The following is an 18809-nucleotide window of genomic DNA, read 5'->3' as shown; positions in this document are numbered from 1 at the left end:
GACTTTAGACTTTGGGAATGAACTACGCCTGTCTCCTCCCACCCGCTCTGATCATCCACTGCAGCAGCCGGTGGCCTCCGCTTACACACCGCCTGCAATGGCTGGCTCCCTCCCTCCCAGCCCTCACGGTGACCCTTGAGCCCTGGCTGCTGCCACGCCTACTTTACAGGCAACTAGACTGAGGCTGTGAGTGGAGAACTGACCGGCCCAGGGTCAGAGGCACTGGCCAGAGGCGGAGCTCTGACCCAGCTCCAGGGGAGGCACACCATGAGCTGCCGACCACCCGGCCTCAGACTTCCGGGGGGAAGGAGGGGTGCACGCCCCGAGTGCTGTCCCTGGGCAGTGCCTTCTCTCACTTCTTGTCCTCCAAGCCTCTTCTGCCTGAGCACCATCCAAGTGACAGAGCTCAGGTGTGAATCCAGAGCTCAGGCCTTTGCTGTCACATCCTCCTTTGCCTTTCTTGACTTTTTTTCAGCTGCCCCGGCATGTGAGATCTTAGTTCACCTGCCAGAGATGGAAGCTGTGCCCTCTGCACTGGAACCCACAGAGTCTTAACCATTGGACCATCAGGGAAGTCACTGCCTTTGTTTAAAGTTGCTCCCATAGGGGTGGGGTGGGGGGGGGAGGGGGGAGAGGCTCAAGAGGGAGCTGATATATGTATAATTATGGCTGATTTGTGTTGTTGTATGGCAGAGAGCAAGACAACATTGTAAAACAACTTTCTTCCAATTAAAAAACAAATCAAGAAGTTACTCCCACAGACAACTCCAGGGTCAGAGGTCAAGGCTACCCACTAGGCAGGCACACTCAAGACTTCTAGTGTAGGTATCTTCAGCCTAGACTGGATGCTCCAAGTCACTCCAGGAAACATTCAGAAGAGCCCCAGGCTGTTCTAATCCCGAAGGGAAGCTGTCAGCAGCAGACAGAGCTAGAACCTGCTCAGACACCCTGTGGAGGGGGTGAGAGATACCCTACCAGGGCTCCTTACTTTGTGGGGGACACCCCAGGTCACACAGCAACTACCAAGCCTATGAAAGAGGCCCAGGTGGCCTGGGGGGAGGGGCGAGCCCAGGGACCCAGCTGCCACCCCCAGGTCCACTTCTCCGGGGCCAGACACCACTTCTGAGCCCTAAGGACTCTGACAGGCGCTCTGACCCTGGGCTCCTGAAGAACAGGAGCCTTGATCATGCATCCCAGCCAGACACCAAGGGCCCAAAGCAGTAAATAAATCTGCACTGACTTATTACCAAATAATAAGTCCCCAAATCATTTCACTACCACGACAACCACAACAACCAGAAACACCAAGCCTTCCCTGTGCTGGGCGTTCAGCAGAGGCGCCCTCCCAAGTAACACAACAGCCACGCAAAGTGCGAACTCTGAGCAGCTCAGCTCAATAGAGGAGGAAGCTGAGGCCCAGAGAGGTGAAGGATCTGCAGCTGAGAACGAAGCTAATTCATTGTTTGAACTTGGGTCTGCCTGACTCCTGGCGCTGGGTTTTCTAAGACGGTTTGTTTTAAGAAGCAGCAGTTCTTAAAAGTTTTACAGGGAATCGCACGTTATCATGCAGGTAAGACCATGTATCTGGGATGTTATTTGCTTTTCATGGTGTCAAAGCCTTGAGACTTTTTAAAACAATGAGTAAAAGTTTTTATCTGCACTTTCCAACGGCTTCATGTTACATCTGGAATAAAATACTAACTCTTCACAGGACCTCCTCCCCCGCGAGCCATCTTCCCCTTCTGTGACCCCACCACGTTTCTGTGCTTCTTTCTTAAAAACATGCAAAATGCTTTCCCATCTCCGTGCCTTTTCCCTACGCTCTTCCTGAAACCCAGCGATTCTTATCTCAGTAAGAGCTTAGTTCAGGGACTTCCCCGGTGGTCCAATGGTTAAGAATCTGCCTGCTAATGCAGGGGATATGGGTTCGATTCCTGGTCTGTGAACCAAGATCCCACATGCCACAGGGCAACTAACCCCGTGCACCACAACTACTGAGACCACGCGCTCTGGGGTCTGAGTGCCTCAACCAGAGAGGCCCACTCACTGTAACAAAGACCCAGTGCAGCCAGAAAAAAGGTCTCAGTTCCAAAGTCACCTCCTCAGTGGCAGCCAAGTGGTTAGGACTCCATGCTTCCTCTAATGAGGGTGCAGGGGTTCAATCTCTGGTTGTGGAACTAAGATTCCCACAAGCCTCACAGCACAGTTGGGAAACAAAAGAAAAGTTACCTCAAGATTCACAGTTAAACTTTGGTGATTAAGACAATGTGGTGTTGGCATAAGGACAGACACACAGGCCAATGAACAGAAGGTCCAGAAGCACACAGATGGATGCTAGATTCAGGCTGACAGTAGCATCACATGCGATCCAATGAGAAAAAGAGGGTCACATCAGCATGCAGCGCCAGAACCGGAAGAGCTGTGACCCCTACCTCACACCGTAATTCAGGATGGATCTTGTGAAGGCCTGTCAAGATGATTCGGCCCAAACAATAAAGCTTTTAGAAGAAACGACAAGAAAGAGCTTCATGACCCTTGGCAGGCAAAGATTCCCTTAATGGGACAGGAAAAGCACTAACCATAAACGAAAGCAATCGATAAACTTTAGCCTACATTAAAATCAAGAACTTAGGTTCACAAAAGGATTCCATTAAAAGAGTAAAAAGATAAGCACAGTGCAGAAGATATACGGACAAAGAAAGTGCCTTCAGGGTATATAAAGATTATAAATCAATAAGAAACAGACGGACAACTCAATAAAAATGACAAACACTTGAAAAAAGAGCCAGTCCCAATGGCCAATAATCACATGATAAGGTACTTAATTTCATGGGTCATCAGGGAAATACAAATTAAAGCCACAATTTGAGATACCAGTATACATCCACTGAAGAGAAGAAAAAAAGACTCATACACTGCTGATGAGGATGCAAAACTGTGCTGTCAATTTGGAAAAAAATTTAGAAGTTTCTTACAAAGTTAAACCTTCACTTACCATATGACCTAGCACTTCTAGGAATCTACCAAAGGGAAATGGAAGCATATGTCCAGACAAAGACCTCAGAACAAATTTCATTACAGCATGATGTGTAAAAGTCCCAAAGCAGAAACAATCCAAATATCCACCAATCGGTAAACAGATAAACAAACTGAAGGACATCCATACAACAGACTGGATTTACTCAGCCATAAAAAGAAACAAACTCTAGGGCATCCAAGAGCATGAGCGAATGTCCAGAATACACTGGGTGAAAGCAGCCAGACATAAAAACCAACGTACTGTGCAATTCCGGTCTTCCTAGGTTGCCCTAGTGGTAACCCGCCTGCCAGGGCAGGTTAGATGTAACAGATGTGGGTTCTATCCCTGGGTCAGAAAGATCCCCTGGAGGAGAGCATGGCAACCCACTCCAGTATTCCTGCCTAGAGAATCCCATGGACGAGCCTGGCAGGCTGCAGTCCATGGGGTCCCACAGAGTCAGACACAACTGAAGCGACTTAGCATGCACACACAGACTGTGTGATTCCATTTATATTAAGGTCAAAAGGGAGAAATGCAATCCATAGGGGCATGAGTCAGTGTGGGGGGTGCTGATGTGGAAGAGGTGTGAGGGAGCCCCCCAGGGCACTGGGCCACTGCGTGTACAAACACAGAGATCCTTGTGAGGTTTCAGACGCACTTCACACGGCTCAGCATGTGAGTATGACTCCACAGTGAAGTTTAAAAAGGAAAGGTACTTCACACAAGCGGCTTCCTTGACAACATCCCATCCCACCCCCCAAATTAGGACCTCCTCCCAGAGGTTCCATTTCTCTCTTTCAGAACACAAGTTACAATTTATAATTCCAAGTTCATTGGTCATTTTACTCCTTCAATAGCCCTACCAGGACACCAGCTTCCCCAGCAACTAATGCTGAGCAGTTGCTCAACAAGTATTTTTTGAATGAATGAATAACTGTTGGTCTCCTCCACCCGGACGGTGACCCCCCCCAGGGCTGGGATCTGCTCTGCTCACTCTCTAGACTAAGGGCCTAGGACATAACAGAACCACAAAGAGAAGGGAATTTAAAGGCCACGGGATCCCATCAGCTTGACACATCTGGTCAAAGATGCAGTCCTGCAGGTGTCCAGACGACAACGACCCTTCAGCCTCAACTGCACCACTGGAATTGTGTCCCAAAAGACAAAAAAAAAAAAAAAAATCTAAACTTCAAAGAAAGTAAGACATTCACAAAGCATGGAAGGCCTCTAAGGAATTCCACCACAGTTTTTAACTCCTTAGGAGAAATCCTATTTGTCAGGGTCAACCGGGGTCAGGCTTTTCAGGACCCTGATCCAGGCTGCCACCGGCCCACATGATGCCCATCTATGGTGTCCCTGGATATTCTACAAAATCCCTGACCAGTGCTGCTGAAAACCGCCAAGGCCGCTGGAAACGAGGCTGAAGAACCATTCATCACAGCCAAGAGGTACCTAAGAACACATGACGACTACATTGAACTTGGTGTCCTGAGGCAGAAAAGGGACCTCAGGGGAAAACCAGGGGAATCCAAAGGACCCTCAGAGTCCAGTTAACAGTCATGTTCCAACGTTTATTCCTTAATTATACGACGAATGTGCACGGCATTGTAACAAAGAAACACGAAGCAAAACTGAGTGTGGCGTCTAAGGGAGCTCTGTACTATCTAAAAATGGGAAATGATTCTCTGAGGGAACAGTTCACTTTTTAAAAGTCCCCTGGGCACTCTGCGGCCTTCTGCTGGGAAAGTGTCACCACCCGGAGCCACGTGCGCGGGGTCTTACCTTGGGCGGGTCGAAGAGCTCGAGCAGGCGGTCTGCGCCGTCGGGGCCCGCGCGCCGCAGCGCCAGCCGCCCCCGCTGCCAGCGCGCCCCGCTGTCCATGGAGGCCTCGTCGGCCAGGCTGTACCGCAGCGTCGCCTCCTTGAGGGCCTCGGGCGGCGGCTCCCGGGCCAGGCTCCAGGGCAGGAGCTTCCTGGCCAGGCCGGGCCTGGCCGGGGCCTCGCCGGCCTCCCCGTTGGTGGCGACGGGGCCCGCGGGCAGCTCGCCGGCGGAGCGGTGGCGGAAGATGTGGCGCAGGCTGTGGCGCAGGTGCTGGAACGAGCAGGTGGCGGCCGGCCGCGGCGGGGCCAGCTCCTCGGAGCTGCGGGCCTTGGGCAGGCCGGGGGCGGGGGCGGCGGAGCTGGCGCCCGGCTCGGCGGGGGCCGCCTCGGCCTTGGCCGGGGACCCGCGGCCCGTCTCACGGTAGTCGCGCACGGGGGCGGCGGGGGCGGCCCGGGGTGCCGGCGGCCCGGGCGCCCGGCCCTCGCGCACTTCGCGGCAGAAGTAGCGCTGGAAGAGGTCGGTGAACTGCAGCGACACGAGCTCGGCGCGCAGTGGCGCGTGGTGCGGGTGCTCGCGGGCGAAGAGCCAGTACTGCCGGGCCAGCTCCCGGGCCGCGGCCACCGCGTGCAGCTCGCAGAACTCGCTCCAGCCCCGCGGGGACGGGGCGGCCGCCGCCGAGGTGGAGGCCGAGGACGCAGACGAGGCCGAGGAGGACTGCAGGGTGGGCCCGTTCATGGCGGAGACCGAGGTGGGGCGGCCAGGCTGAAAGACACGGTGGGGAGTGCGCGACAGAGGAGGGAGTGGACTGCTGGGCAGACCACCACAATACCACCGCCAGAGATGCTGGTCACCAGGCACTACCTCAAAAAGAGAAAATTTCCTTAATACTCAGTGCTGGTGAAGATGCAGCAAAATGAGCACTCCCCTACAATGTTGCCGGTACTGGGGGAGTACAGCCTTTTGGGCCGGCAGCTTGGGAGGATCATTTTCAGACCTAGTAATTCCCCTTGTAAGTATTCAAGAGAAACAGTTTCCCACCTGAGCAGAGAGACATGTACAGGACAATCCCCTTCCAGGTGTTTCCTGCCCCAACATTTATAATAGGGAAAAAGTGCTGTGCTTAGTTGCTCAGTCTTGTGAGACTCTTTGCGACTCCATGGATTGCACCCTGCCTGTCTCCTCTGTCCATGGGATTTCCCAGGCAAGAATACTGGAATGGGTTGCCATTCCCTTCTCCAGGGGATCTTCCTAACCCAGGGATCGAACCCAGGCGTCCCACATCACAGGCTGATTCTTTACTGTTTGAGCCAGGGAAAGGGTAAATTCAACCTAAGGGCTTCCTAGGTGGCTCAGTGGTAAAGAATCCTCCTTCCAATGCAGCAGTTGGGAAGATCCCCTGGAGAAGAAATGGCAACCCACTCCAATATTCTTGTCTGGGAAATCCCACGGACAGAGGAGCCTGGTACGCTACAGTCTATGGAGTCGCAAAGAGTCGCACACGACTGAGCAACTAAACAATGAATACAACCTAAATGCCTATCAGTCAGAGACTGGTGAAACAAACTGTGATACATCTGCAAGCCAGAATGTGCTACAGCATATTCCAAAAGGAAGAAGATCTATGCTACCATCTTGGGAAGTCTCCAGGGCACAGCATTAAGGGAAAAAGCAAACCACTTATCAATGGAAACCATTCATGATCCCATTTACAAGAACATACAAAGCAAAACTACAAATTCTGTGTACATAAATGTATTTAAGTGATGGGCAAGAAAGATATGGCTGGAGCAAACCCATGCAGCAATAGTAGTGACCTGTGGGAAAGAGTCAGAAGTTGGGGTGCAAGAGGGGAAGTAACCAAGAAAGATTTACTTGTCTCTGGAAAATCTGGTTAAGAACATGGCGCCTGGAGCCTAGATTCAAATCCCACTGCTTACGAGTTGTTACCCTGGTTTGTGATGTCTTTCTGCCTTGCTTGCCCCATCTGTAAAATGGGGACCATGTTGCACCTACCTCATAGAAATGTTATGAGGATTCACTGAATTAAATGGAAAGGCTTTGGAACCTAAGGAAAGCCTAATAAGTCTTGTAATCAATGTTACAATAAGCGTGTATTACTGGTGTCAATAAAAATAAACATAAAAAGATGAAAAGGAATAAATTAACAAGACTCATAAGGGGTACAAAGGTACTTCCTGCTCTGATGGGGGAATGTTGCGACAGGTGACCCTTGCCTGTTCATCGCAACTGGGGCTCCTACACAATTGAAGTACAGAAGCCCCCTACCCTCTGCTGTCCACGGTGCTGAACCCTGGCCCTCTCTCATTACCATCAGTACTGTCCTTCCTTCCAACTGAGCCAGGTTGGGCCTGGGCCCCTGCTGAGGACCACATACTCATGGATGTCTACTCACCCCACCCTGATAATACCGAGGACTTACTGTGTGCCTGGTACTGTGCTAGGCCCTAGGGATACAAGAGCAAACCAGAGAGACAGAAATTCCTGCTCTCCTGGAGCTACATTATATACAAACACAGAAAAGTACTGGCTTTGTGCCTCTCATCAGACCTCTCTGAACCCTAGTTTCTTCATCTGTCAAATGGGGAGCAGCACAGTAGCCACCTTCTAAGACCTTGAAAGGAGTCCTTGTAAGGGGTCTCAAGGTGAGACTCTGAACCTAGAAACTGGGGTTCTTTCTGCCCCACCCCATTCCACATCTCAGGTCCTGGTGGTGACCCTGCAGCTGATCAACGCAGCATAGCCCAGAAGGCATGGAGGGGTGCCACTGCTTCAGCTGGGAGGGTGCTGTGCACACACTTGACGACTTCGCACATTACAGGGCCCTCAGCAGCTACACAGTAGGCACTTTGTACACAGTGGGCAGAAGGGAAGGAAGAGGGGCCACATGTGTCCTTGGTCACCACACTCCAAGAGAACCACCCTGTCGCTGAAGGAGAGGGTTTTACCTGAAAGTATGGGTGACCTCTCCTTGGCTAACCCCTTGGCCACCGCACACCTTGACCCAGCACTGTGCTCACAGGTTGGGAAACCAGATTCCAGACCCGAGCGCCTGTCCCATCCACAAGACCCTGTGTGGTTGGCCCTCGCACTGGCTGCTGCTGGGCCACTGCATCAGGTGTCCCTGTGCCCTGCCTGCTCCCAAGCTGCTTCCAGTCTTACTCGGAAGCCTTCCTTGAGCTCACTGGTGACTGAGTCCTGAACTTGTCTTTCCGCACACATGCTTTCATTCAATCACTGTGATTATTTAATGAGTGACTCCCCCACCAGACTGTGAACTCCACAATGCCAGGAGCCACTTCCAGCTCCAGCCCCAAGTCCTAGCATGCAGCAGGAGCCCAATAAACATCTGCTGAATGAATGAAGGTAGGAATACAAGAAGCTGGCTGGATTTGCAACCTCTGGCTCCTCCAGCAGGTGTGTGGTGGCCAGCATTCACTGATGAGCACTTCTTGCTGGGCCAACCCACTGCCTGGGCACCCAGGCCTGTCCCTTTGTCTGGAACACCTGACCCTGTCCGCCCCTGTACATCAGAGACCTGAAGCCCAGCTGCAGGGCCAACCCTGGAAAGAGCCTTCTCGGCACAGCTGTGTCCACTGCAAGCTCCCTCACCACTCAGGCAGGGGCCAGCAGCCCTCCTCACTGGGCCCCCTACTCCAGTTCCCCACAGGAAGAGTGGTGTGTACTCAATACTTGCTAAACATCAGGCATTTTTCTAACTGCTTTTGCAAAACATTAACTTTCCCAGGATTAACAACAGCACTAGCAGGTAGGGTCAATAATTGCTCCCATTTTACAGGTGGTTAAACTGAAGCACAGAGCTCCCATGGCTAGCGATCAATGCAAACCCCACACAGAAGCCCCCCACAAAACACCTGATCAGTGCCTAAATGCACACCACAAGGAAGACTTACTGCCCAGTGAATGATTATCCAGAGGAGAAGAAAAAAGGCCTCACTCAGGTCTTCCTGGTGGTTCAGACAGTAAAGCATCTGCCTACAATGCAGGAGACCCAGGTTCGATCCCTGGGTCGGGAAGATCCCCTGGAAAAGGAAATGGCAACCCACTCAAGTACTCTTGCCTGGAAAATCCCATGGACGGAGGAGCCTGCTAGGCTACAGTCCATGGGGTCGCAGAGTCAGACATGACTGAGTGACTTCACTCACTCAGGTCCTGCTGGAGTCAGGAGGCCTCAGCAACTCTGAACAAGAGGTTGGAAAATAGCCACAGGGTGAAAATTTTAAAAACAACAATAAATGACGCTATTTCACGCTACGTGCCCTGCTCTGTGCTAAATACTTTGCATTTTTTCACTTGTTCATTCCCCATTGGCAGGGGCAGTCCCAGCATTATGCCCATTTGATGGATGAGAAAGCCAAGGTGGGGGAGGAATGGTCTGTCCAGGGTCACAAGGCACATGAGGGGCACAGCTGGGATTAAAAGCCTGTTCAGTTGCCGGGAGCACCAGCTATAGTGAGCAACACTGCTCACCGTCCACCTCCCTCAGCATCTGCCCCCAGCAGCCAAGGGCCACGGCACTCCGGCCCACTCCATGGGGCATGTCAGAACAGCCAACTCCAGAAATGCTAAAGTTGCATGAAGTGGTGAATTCCCAGGGTTGAGGTAGGCTGCTGTTTGACAGTCATACTCTTACAATCATGCCCCTGACCTTCATGGACTGACAGAAACCCACAATGAGCCACAAATGAGCTCTCCACGGTGGAGATACCAACCAAATCTGGGTTCACATCCTCATTCTGCCACTTCCTCACTGTGTGCTGCAGAAGAGAGGGCTCCCCTCCCCATCTGTAAAATGGGTTCATGTTTTTCTCTGGACATTCACTAGGAGCATTCTAAGAACTGATATCTGTGGGGTCCTCAGCACAGGGCTCCAGGAACAAGTGGCTGCTGCTGTTGTTATTGTTCGAAAAGAGGGCTGCCAGCTCCAGAGAATGTCAGACCCGCCTGCTGTAAGAAGCCACAGGGAGAGAGAGTCTCACAGGCTTCACTGGCTGGGCCAGGAAGGGGGCAGGGCAGGGGGGGTGGGTCACAGGAGTCTGAACACAAGGCCTTCTCAGGGGAGAAGCATTGCTTAGGCAGCTCCGGCAGGAGCTCTGGGCAGGAAGCCACCAGCCAGAGCACTCAGCTGTGGCCTGTGTTGGGGAGGGGGCTACGCCTGGGAGCTTTCCTGGCCAGGGCAGGCAGCCAGGCCACAGGAAGGTGGTCCCCTCTTTGGGCCCTGGCCCAGGAGGTAGCATTTACTGAGTGTTTACTATGTGCCAGACACAGAGGAAGAGCAACTGATCAGATCACGCCAACCCTGGGAACAGGGCCTAGAAGCTCTTGGCAGGAAAAGCAACTACTAATCACCTGTGGGTTCCCAGGAGCCCCCCAGGCTTCAGCTAGCAGGTATGAGGAGAGGGGTCTTTGGGGCTTTTTCCCCCTCCAATCCCCACCCCACCCATGGGAGCATCTGGGAATCTGGGCAACCAAAGGGATGAATAGCCGTCACAGAGGGCCTGCAAGTCCGGCGGGTCCCTCCCACCTCCTCATCCAGGGCTTTGAGGACAGCGAGTTCTGCTGGATAAGGAAGTAGGGGTCCAAGATCTCCCCAAATCCCCCAGCAGGGTAAGGGACAAGGATGAGGCAACAAGAAGAGAAAGATCGGATTGTATCCTGGCGCCCCACCCATCAATTCCCCACTGCACACCACAGAGGTGGGGGCAGCTACCTCTGTGCCCATACTGGGGCTCATGTCATGGGGGAGGGGAGGTGGGTCTGCCTTTCAGGCCCCCAAGTTTAAAACCAGAGTGTCCACAGCATCCCTGCTAAGGGCAACCTGGTGAGGTTAGCCAGTGCTTGGTGGTGACCCTTTGTTAAGGCAGATAGCAATGCATCCTACACCAAGCCTCAGGACCCCAGAGACTGAGGCTCAAAAGCCTCTCCTCTGTCCAATCACCCCGGGTAATAATGGAATCCGGGGAAGCTAATATTTCCTGCTTCATTATCAGGCCCAGGTGCAGAGAAGGCCCTTACCCACCTGTGGGAATTTAACCTGCCAAGGCTCAGGGAGAATATTTTAAATTGTGTCAAGTGAACTTAAAATGAGCCAGTTCAGAGCCTCCATCCACACCCAGGTCTACAGCTCACAGATGTTTGGGCAGGAAGTCTTATACCTTCCGAGGAAGACACCTCCTCCAAGAAGCCCTCCAGGTTCATTCCAGGCTGCTGGAAGCAATTCTGCCTTTCCTGCCTGCAGCACCGACTTTCTTCGGGAGCCCAGATCCCCCCTGTTCAAGAAGGCCCAGAGAGTTGAGGGGATTCCAACACATGGCCTGGCAGGAGGCCCACTGCCCTTTCACACCACTCATGCTGGGTCAGACTGTGGAGGAACCTATGGGAGGTTCAGAGCAGAGGTTCTGGGGCCCTAGGGAGGCTGAGAAGTGGGGTCTCTCCTAGACCACTGGGCAGCCAGGGAGCCCCGAGATATTCTCTCTGGGGTCGCTGAGTGCCCAAGGACATTCATCACATCAGCGCAGTCTGCCAGAACAGGAAATGTCCTCTGGCTTCCTCTGCCCCCACCCCCGCCTGACACCCCGGCCAACAGCCCAGCTAGGCTTCGGGAGGTGGGGAGAGCCAGGCCCATGCCCCGCCCCCAAGAATAGGCAGAACTCTCTAAGCCACCCCCATCCCAGGACAGGACTTCTTCCTTTAAATGCCCCTGGGTGGAGAGAGATGGCAGGGCAGCCTGTCAGCTCCACGTGTCCCAAAGCCCCCAGACGGTGTTGCCTCTTCAGGATATCAGGATGGGAGCTCTCAAGCCCTCCCGCTCCTGTGCACCTCTCTCCACATTCATCACCCTCTCTGGGACTCTCCTCCAGTGACACGACAGGAGTGCCAGCTCTCAAAGGACCGATTTTGTGCCAAAGGCCCTCTTTTGCGTCCACCTCCCCTAATCGCATTTCCAGGCCCCCAGCCCCTCAAGGCCACAGCCTCCCCCTCAGGCGCCCTGTGAGTCTGCTCCTGATGAGCCGGGCACAGACTTCCTCCCTCCCAGGCCTCCCTGGGGACATGCAGGGCAGTGGCAGGCTCTCCCCCCCTACACCCCAGCCAGCGGGGTGGGGGCCCACATCCGGGCAGGCCCCCAGGGGCTCCATTGCCTGGTTCATGAGGAAGCCTGCAGCCCGGCCCCCCTAGCCGACCCCTGACAGGGTGGCGTGGGAGGAAAAATCTTCCAGCCATCTGCTCAGCTGCTGGGTTTCCGGACAGGGCGGAGCCGGGGGACACCAGGAGGACTTGCTCTCCTGGGGAAGTGCCCCTTGCCCCTGTGGTCAGGAAGGATGCTGGACTGAGCAGCCCAGGGGTGACCATTGGGACCCCAGAGTCCCCACCAAAGAATGCTGGTCGTCCAGGTTTCTGGGCCCAAGTCAGTGGGTGTCCAGCTGTGGTTTGGACCTGCCCAATCCCCAAGGGACCTCAGGCCCCAGAAGCCAGGGAGCTGGGGCACAGAGCTCCTGGGTCCAATTAGGCCTGACTCAGCCCATGACCCTAGCTGAGTCACTTCCCCTGGGCAGCCTACTGGCCTCAGTTTCCTCAGGGAGGGCGGGCAGCTGGGAACAGGGTCTGTCTGGGAACAAGCCAACTTGTACACCTCTGGACTCTGAGACAGGCTTCTTTCGTCTGTCAGATGGAAGGAACTTCCTGTTCTGCTCTGCCAAAGATGCTGACCACCCCACAGCCCCCAGGGGACCATTTTCCCAGGAAACCTGGCAATTAAGTGCCAGTCTCCCTCTCAGGCATTAATAGCAGTAGCTCTTATTAAGCACTGACTGCATGCCAGGCACTGTGCCTGCCTCTTCTCAAAACAACCCTATTAGTGCTCTCATTCACAGATGAGGAAATCCACAGCTCAGAGAGGTTAAGGGACAAGCCCAAGGTCACACAGCCACAGCAATTATACTCAACACAGTGGGAGTCCCTACTCTCTGCCAGGCTCATACCCTTCACATATGAACTCACATATAGGATCATATACCCAAGAGAAGCTGGAACCCCCATTGGGCAGTTGAGGTCCAGAGAGGTCAGGTAACTTGTCCAAGGCTTCACAGCTAGAAGCTGGCAAAGCTCAGATTTGGTTCTAAAACCCATGCTGCTACTGGGAGAAGCAAGAACTGAACAGAGAAGTCCTCTCATTTGAATAACAATAACAACAACAGTGTCCATTATTAATTGAGTGCCAAGGCCAGCACTGAGTGCCCTATGTGCTCTGTCTCTCCTACTCAGGGTGGGCAGTGCGGGAGAAGGGCAGCTGGAAGGTCCCTCCAAGTGCCTCCATCACCGCCCCCTCTGCCCCCAAGGAAGCTCTGTCCAGGAGGCGGCACAGCCGGACCCAGACACCCAATGGCGCCTACAGGCTGAACCCCGGCAGGGCCCCCCAGCTCCTCCCGGCCCAGGCTTCTGCTGTATTGCAGTAGTTCTACAGGTACGAATTTGTGTTAGAAGTTCCCTTTAATGGAGAAGGATCAAGCCCAGGATTCAAAAGAAGGGCGGAAGGGAAGGAGAAGAAAAACAAGGCACACACAGCAAGATAACAACAATCTCTTCCTTATTACTATTCTTCCTCCTGACCAAGCCATTCTAAACACTTCATGAATTCACTCATTTATGGTTCCAGTGACCCTAAAGAAGTAGGTACTAATATCACACCCATTTGACAGATAAAGAAACTGAGGTGGGGCCACAGAGCCGGGATTCACCAACATCTCACCCTGTCCAGGAACTCCAGAATTCTCCTCCCAGAACTCAGGAAACCCCAGAGCTGCTCGCGCAGGTGGTGCTCAAGGGATGCTGATGAACAAACATTCCACAGCCAGTAACAATAACACTAATGATGGTAATGAGGAAAATCACCACCACCTGTAATTGAACCTTTCCATGCCAGGCTCATTATATGCCTACCACAAACCTATTATTACCTCATTTCACACAGGGGGAAACCAAGTCTTACAAGTGTCACTTGCCCATGCCCTCGGCTGGGAAAAAGCAGTGGGGGTAGGGAACCTAAGCTTCCACGACCCTCCTCTGTCACTGCTGAGCCCCTGAAGGAACTCAGACGCCAGAAGCTGATTCTTTAGTCCAGCCCCTTCCCAGCTGGCTCCTCCATGGCCCACAGAGACTCACACGAGTTCTAGGAATGTTCACCCTTTGGCTCCAAAGGATTTTCCCTCCCAGAGGGGGGTTGTGGGAAAAAGCTCAGAAAAACTGTATTAAAAACCCATCCAACTTCCCCAACGGGCCCTGGCCTCTCATCTGCTGACCCCAGCCTGACAAAGGGTCTCAGTCCGCTTTCCCCCTCCTACAGCTGGGTCTCTGGGCCCCAGGGGGCCTCCAGGGCTGTTTCCGTTCTGGCAGCCAGGTCAGTGATGGGAAATTCAGACACAGCTCGCACCCACAACTCTGGAGATGCATGTGCCCACCGCCCTGGCAGGGGCCCTAGGGATTGGACTGTAAATGGGAACGGACTGGCTGCCCCAGCTGAGCAGGGCAGCTACTGGGTGTCGGAGGAAGCTCATCTCCCAGGGCAGATCTCCGCCCCTCCTGCTCCCAAAGCTGGTTCTTGGCCATCCAGACTTCGTTTTGCCAGGCCCTCTGTTCAGAAACCCCCCTCCTGGAGCCCAATTTCACTTCCTCCCACTCAGTCCGGCCTGGCCATTCCCCTCGATGGAGGCCTCCAGCTGCAGGCAGTGAACTCCTTACCTACATCATTGTGGCCCCGGGAATGGGGAAGAGAAACAGGAGAATGAGGAAACTCAAGGAAAAAAAGTGGAATGGCAGGCAGGCCCCCCTCCCCAGTTCCTCAAATGCAGTCCCACTGTCCCAAAAACCCCCAGGAACCGAATGAGGGAAGGGAGGGGATTTCTGCACCAGGCATTAAGGGCCTCTGAAATACCTTTCAGCCCTGCTGACCTATTAGGCCAATGACTTGTGTCCCTGTTTATTTTGGGGTGGAAGGATTCCCCTGCAGCCCCATGTCCAGGGTGGGAAGGTACCAGTCCAAAGAGAATTGAGCTCTGAAAGCCCTAACCCTTTTGAACCCACTGATTCTGCAGCATGGGGGCGCCTGGGCCACCCCACCTCCCTAAGGCAGAGAATGGGGAGAGGGGTTTCTGGAATGCTGGGGGTGGGGGGTGCTGAGTGCTATCCTCTTAGCCACATGGCCTGGCCTGGGAGAGTAGGGAGAGGCCTGTGCCCCACTCCAAGAGGACGCTTCCATTCTCACGGGCTCAATTTGACTACTTTCACTTTCAAGGTACCAAAGCAGTGACCCCCAGCCCCTCCTCTCTAGGCACAAACTGACTGGCTAGGCTACAGTAAGAGGCAGCTGGGAGTATTAGCCAAACCCTCTCCCAGCGCCTCCCCCACTGCCTCAGCTACCCCCACTACATCCCCAACACGTGTGTGGGTGTCGCAGGAGCTGGGGAACGGTCACCCCTGAATACCCCCACCTGAGTGAGCAGCAGGACAATATTTTAGGCAGTTGCGGGAGTGCGCAGACACTGGGCAGAACGGGACACGGGGCCTCCCCGTCCCCCATTGAAGCCGTCCCAGCCCCGGAGGAGGGGAGCACTGGGAAAGGCGTGCTTACCTGAGAGAGAGGGGGTCCGGGCCCGGCCGGCCCATGGCGTCGCGCGCCCCCGGCCCCCCGAAATCCCGAGGGGGCGGGCGGGCCCCCGCCCCGGGCGCGTTCTCTCCCGCGCGCCGGCTCCTGGCTCGCGGCTCGCTCGAGCGGGGCTCAGGCAGGAAACCCGGGCTCGGAAAATGGCCAGCGCCTCATCATTTCCGCCGCCAGCGCTTGACAGTTGCGGGAGGATGCGCCTCCGGGCCGGCACCGGGGAAACTTTGCTGTCTCCGACGTCGCCACCGCGGGCCGCGACAGTCCGGGCGGGCGGCCGGGCGGAGGCGGTGGCCCGAGCCCATGCCGCCCCTCGCCGTTATGTAAAGAGGAACCGGCTGTGCTAGCAGATCCCGGCGGGGGAGGGCGGCTACAAGAGGGGCGGGGCCGGGGAGGGGCCGGGCCGCGCGAAGCCCCGCCCCCGGCCCGCCCGCGAGCCGGACTCGGCCGAAGGCGGAGGGGGGCGGGAAAAACAGGGCTCGAGGGGCGGGGCTGGTCCATGCCCCGCCCACCAGCCCGATTTCTCCGCAACTGACCGAGTCCTGGGGTCTCAATCGCAAGCCCGGAGAGGCGGGCCCTTGTGAAACCACGCCCACAGCTCGCCCACCCGACGGCGTATCGCACAGCCTAAAGTAGGGAACGAACGGCAGGAGGGGCGGGGCAATCCTGGCCCCACCCAGGGAGCGTCAGCGACCACCTCGGGAGCCTCCACGCTGTGGGGGCGGGGTCGGATGAAGAAAAGGCGGGGTCTGAAGGCGGGGCCAGGCCAAGGCTCCTGGCCTCGAGGGGGCGCGACCCTGCCGACTGCCTCCTGCCGACTGCCTCCTGCCGACTGCCTCCTGCCGACTGCCTCCTGCCGACTGCCTCCTGCCGACTGCCTCCTGCCGACTGCCTCCTGCCGACTCCCTCCTGCCGGGCCTTATCTGCGCGCGCCGGGCCGGTCAGTGCAATAGCGACCGCAGCTTTCATCATCACCCGGGGAAGGATCCCAACCCCGCCCAGCCCCGACTATCCGTAACTCTACTGAGCCGACCCCCCATAGCGCCACCCTCAGCTCTACCCCTGTCGTAACCAGTGGCCCTGGAGACGGGCCTCTATGGGCCCATCCATTTCCCAACTCCAGGAGGGCATCCTTCTCCAGGAAGCCTTCCTGAATCGCTGGCTCCCATGGCCTCTGGGCCTCCCTCTCTGCTCTCCCCGGGGCTACTTTCATTTTATTTGAGCCAAAGGTGGGGTGAGGTTCACAGTGGGGTCCGCACTAGCCTGAAGGGGAGCACACACCCAGCCAGCCCTTCCTCTAACACAGGGAAGGAGGGGAGAGAGGAATGTCTGCTCTTCTCTCCCTCCCACAACAGGAAACAAGTCGCTCACACCCCCAGTTTGCAGGGGCCACATGGACTCTTTCCAGACAACACACTCTTCCATTCCCCTGCCTCCCCCTCTTACTAAGCTTGGGCAAATGACTTCACTTCTCCACACCTCAATTTCCTCATCTATGAAATGGAAATAATAAGAGTACCCATAACCCAGGGTTGTTTTGAGGATTAAATGAGTTAATGCATTAAAGTACTTAGCAAGGGGCTTTGCCCAAGGGGAAACACTGCTAGTGTTTGTTCAACAATCAGGCCTGAGTCCTGCCGTTGGTGCTACAGGAAGGGGTTCCCCCAGAAGATGGGGATTTCCAGATTTCACCAGATGGCGGAAGGGGGCCTGTCTGCTGTAGGATCCTTAGAGTTCAATAACCTTGAAGGAACTGGCCACAGACATGTGCTTTCCATAAATATGTATGTCAGGCATTGTTCAGAGTGCTGGGGACACAGCACTGAATGAGACAGACAAATATCCCTGCCTTCATGGGAATCCCTTGTCCTCAGCTGACATTCTGGTGAGGGGATGTAGAACACGAATAAATAGAAAGTGGGATAATGTATTATGAAGATGACAGAACAGTAACAGGATGGAGAGTGCTTCCCAGGCTCTCTGAGACTGGACGCTTGGAGGACCTTCTGCTGCTAAGTCACTTCAGTCATGTCCAACTCTGTGTGACTCCATAGTTGGCAGCCCACTAGGCTCCTCTGTCCCTGGGATTCTCCAGACAAGAATAGTAAGGAACTAATATTTGGAATGAGACCACCCCTCTGCTCCACCTCACAACAAGAAGGATCCAGGCATGATAAAGAACAGTAAGTGGAAAGATCCTGATGTGGGAATAAACGATGTATTCAAGGGAAGTCAAGAAAGCAGTGGTGATGCCTGGACTGACAGATAGGACGAGATGAATGCAGCCCGTCACATGGAGACTTAAAGGTCCTGGTGGCAGGTCTGGGGATTATCCTGGGAGCAATAGAGCCATGGAGAGTTTTGCACAGAAGGACCTGTTGCATTTGAGCTGCAAAGTTTGCAGCTGGCAACCCATAAGGAGGTGCCCCAGTGATGTTCACACAGCAGCTGATGATATGGGACAAAGGGAGTAAGTCGTCAGGGAAGCCTAACCCGATCACCCCATATTATTATCTCTTTCTTATATCTGGGGAGACTGGGGTCCACAGAGAGCAATTACTTGCCTGCAGTCACACAGCTGCCAGGTGGTGCCAACAGAGCAGCCAGGTACACAGCAGTTGTCAAATGGTTGCTGAAATCTGCCAGCCACAAGCACTTTCCCTCTCACGGCAGCTTTGCTGACTTAAATGGAGACTTGTGGTTCTTCCCCTTTTTAATCACAGTGCAAGCCTTCCCTCGCGCCAGATTTCTCTGAGGCCCCAAGTGGTTTCCTTTCTCGTTTAATTTCTTCTCGCCACGCGTCCCCTCCAGAGTCCAGTTTCTTGTTTCAGTGCTCTCCGCGGTTGAGACTTCTCACTTCGTTTTTGTTTTTCCTTAGAAAGGCAAAGGGTTTTCAGCGAATACTCCTCCACCGCCTTGCCCTAGATTTCAGAGCATCACGGCTTAGAGCAGCGATTTCATCTTCACCGCAGGCAAGCTGGCCGGCCTAGGCTCCTCCCACTTCACAGGTCACTGGGGCCCAAAAGGAGTAAGAGGTTTATTCGAATTCCCCGGAAACAAGCAAAGCGGTCTTGGGGGAGCCGACCGCCCTTCCTTCTGACAGTGAAAAATGCTGAGCCGGAGCGCACCTGCTGCCTGCCAAGTTTCGGGGCTCAGATACTCTCAGGATTAATAAGAGTAACAAAAGAGTAGTCGATAACTATTAGTAAATACTTAATCGGACCACTGATAATGATATTAACAACTGATATTAATAACAAAATTTAACCAGTACGGGGT

The 18809-nt window shown here is 54.5% G+C and overlaps 1 protein-coding gene across 5 annotated transcripts in view; it reads right to left on the bottom strand.

The window, feature by feature from the left end:
- SH2B3 (SH2B adaptor protein 3) overlaps nucleotides 1-15855 on the bottom strand; it is a 37649-nt gene extending 21794 nt beyond the window's left edge. For 3 of the 5 annotated variants that reach the window (XM_027956514.2, XM_015101637.3, XM_042234625.1), the window contains exons 1-2: nucleotides 15504-15855; nucleotides 4802-5602 (exon numbers count right to left, since the gene is read on the bottom strand). In XM_027956514.2, the coding sequence (XP_027812315.1) occupies nucleotides 4802-5575 (774 nt within the window). In that variant the 5' untranslated portion in view covers nucleotides 5576-5602; nucleotides 15504-15855. Of the gene's footprint in view, nucleotides 1-4801; nucleotides 13347-15503 lie in introns of those variants that run through there. The other 2 variants (XM_027956515.2, XM_060401228.1) reach the window with 2 other exon arrangements.
- Nucleotides 15856-18809: the final 2954 nt, after the last annotated feature.

Source organism: Ovis aries, chromosome 17 (assembly GCF_016772045.2).
Source record: "Ovis aries strain OAR_USU_Benz2616 breed Rambouillet chromosome 17, ARS-UI_Ramb_v3.0, whole genome shotgun sequence".
NCBI classification, from domain to species: Eukaryota; Metazoa; Chordata; class Mammalia; order Artiodactyla; family Bovidae; genus Ovis; species Ovis aries.
Note: the sequence above shows the minus strand (reverse complement) of the source record. Positions and strands in the feature narration are given on the sequence as shown.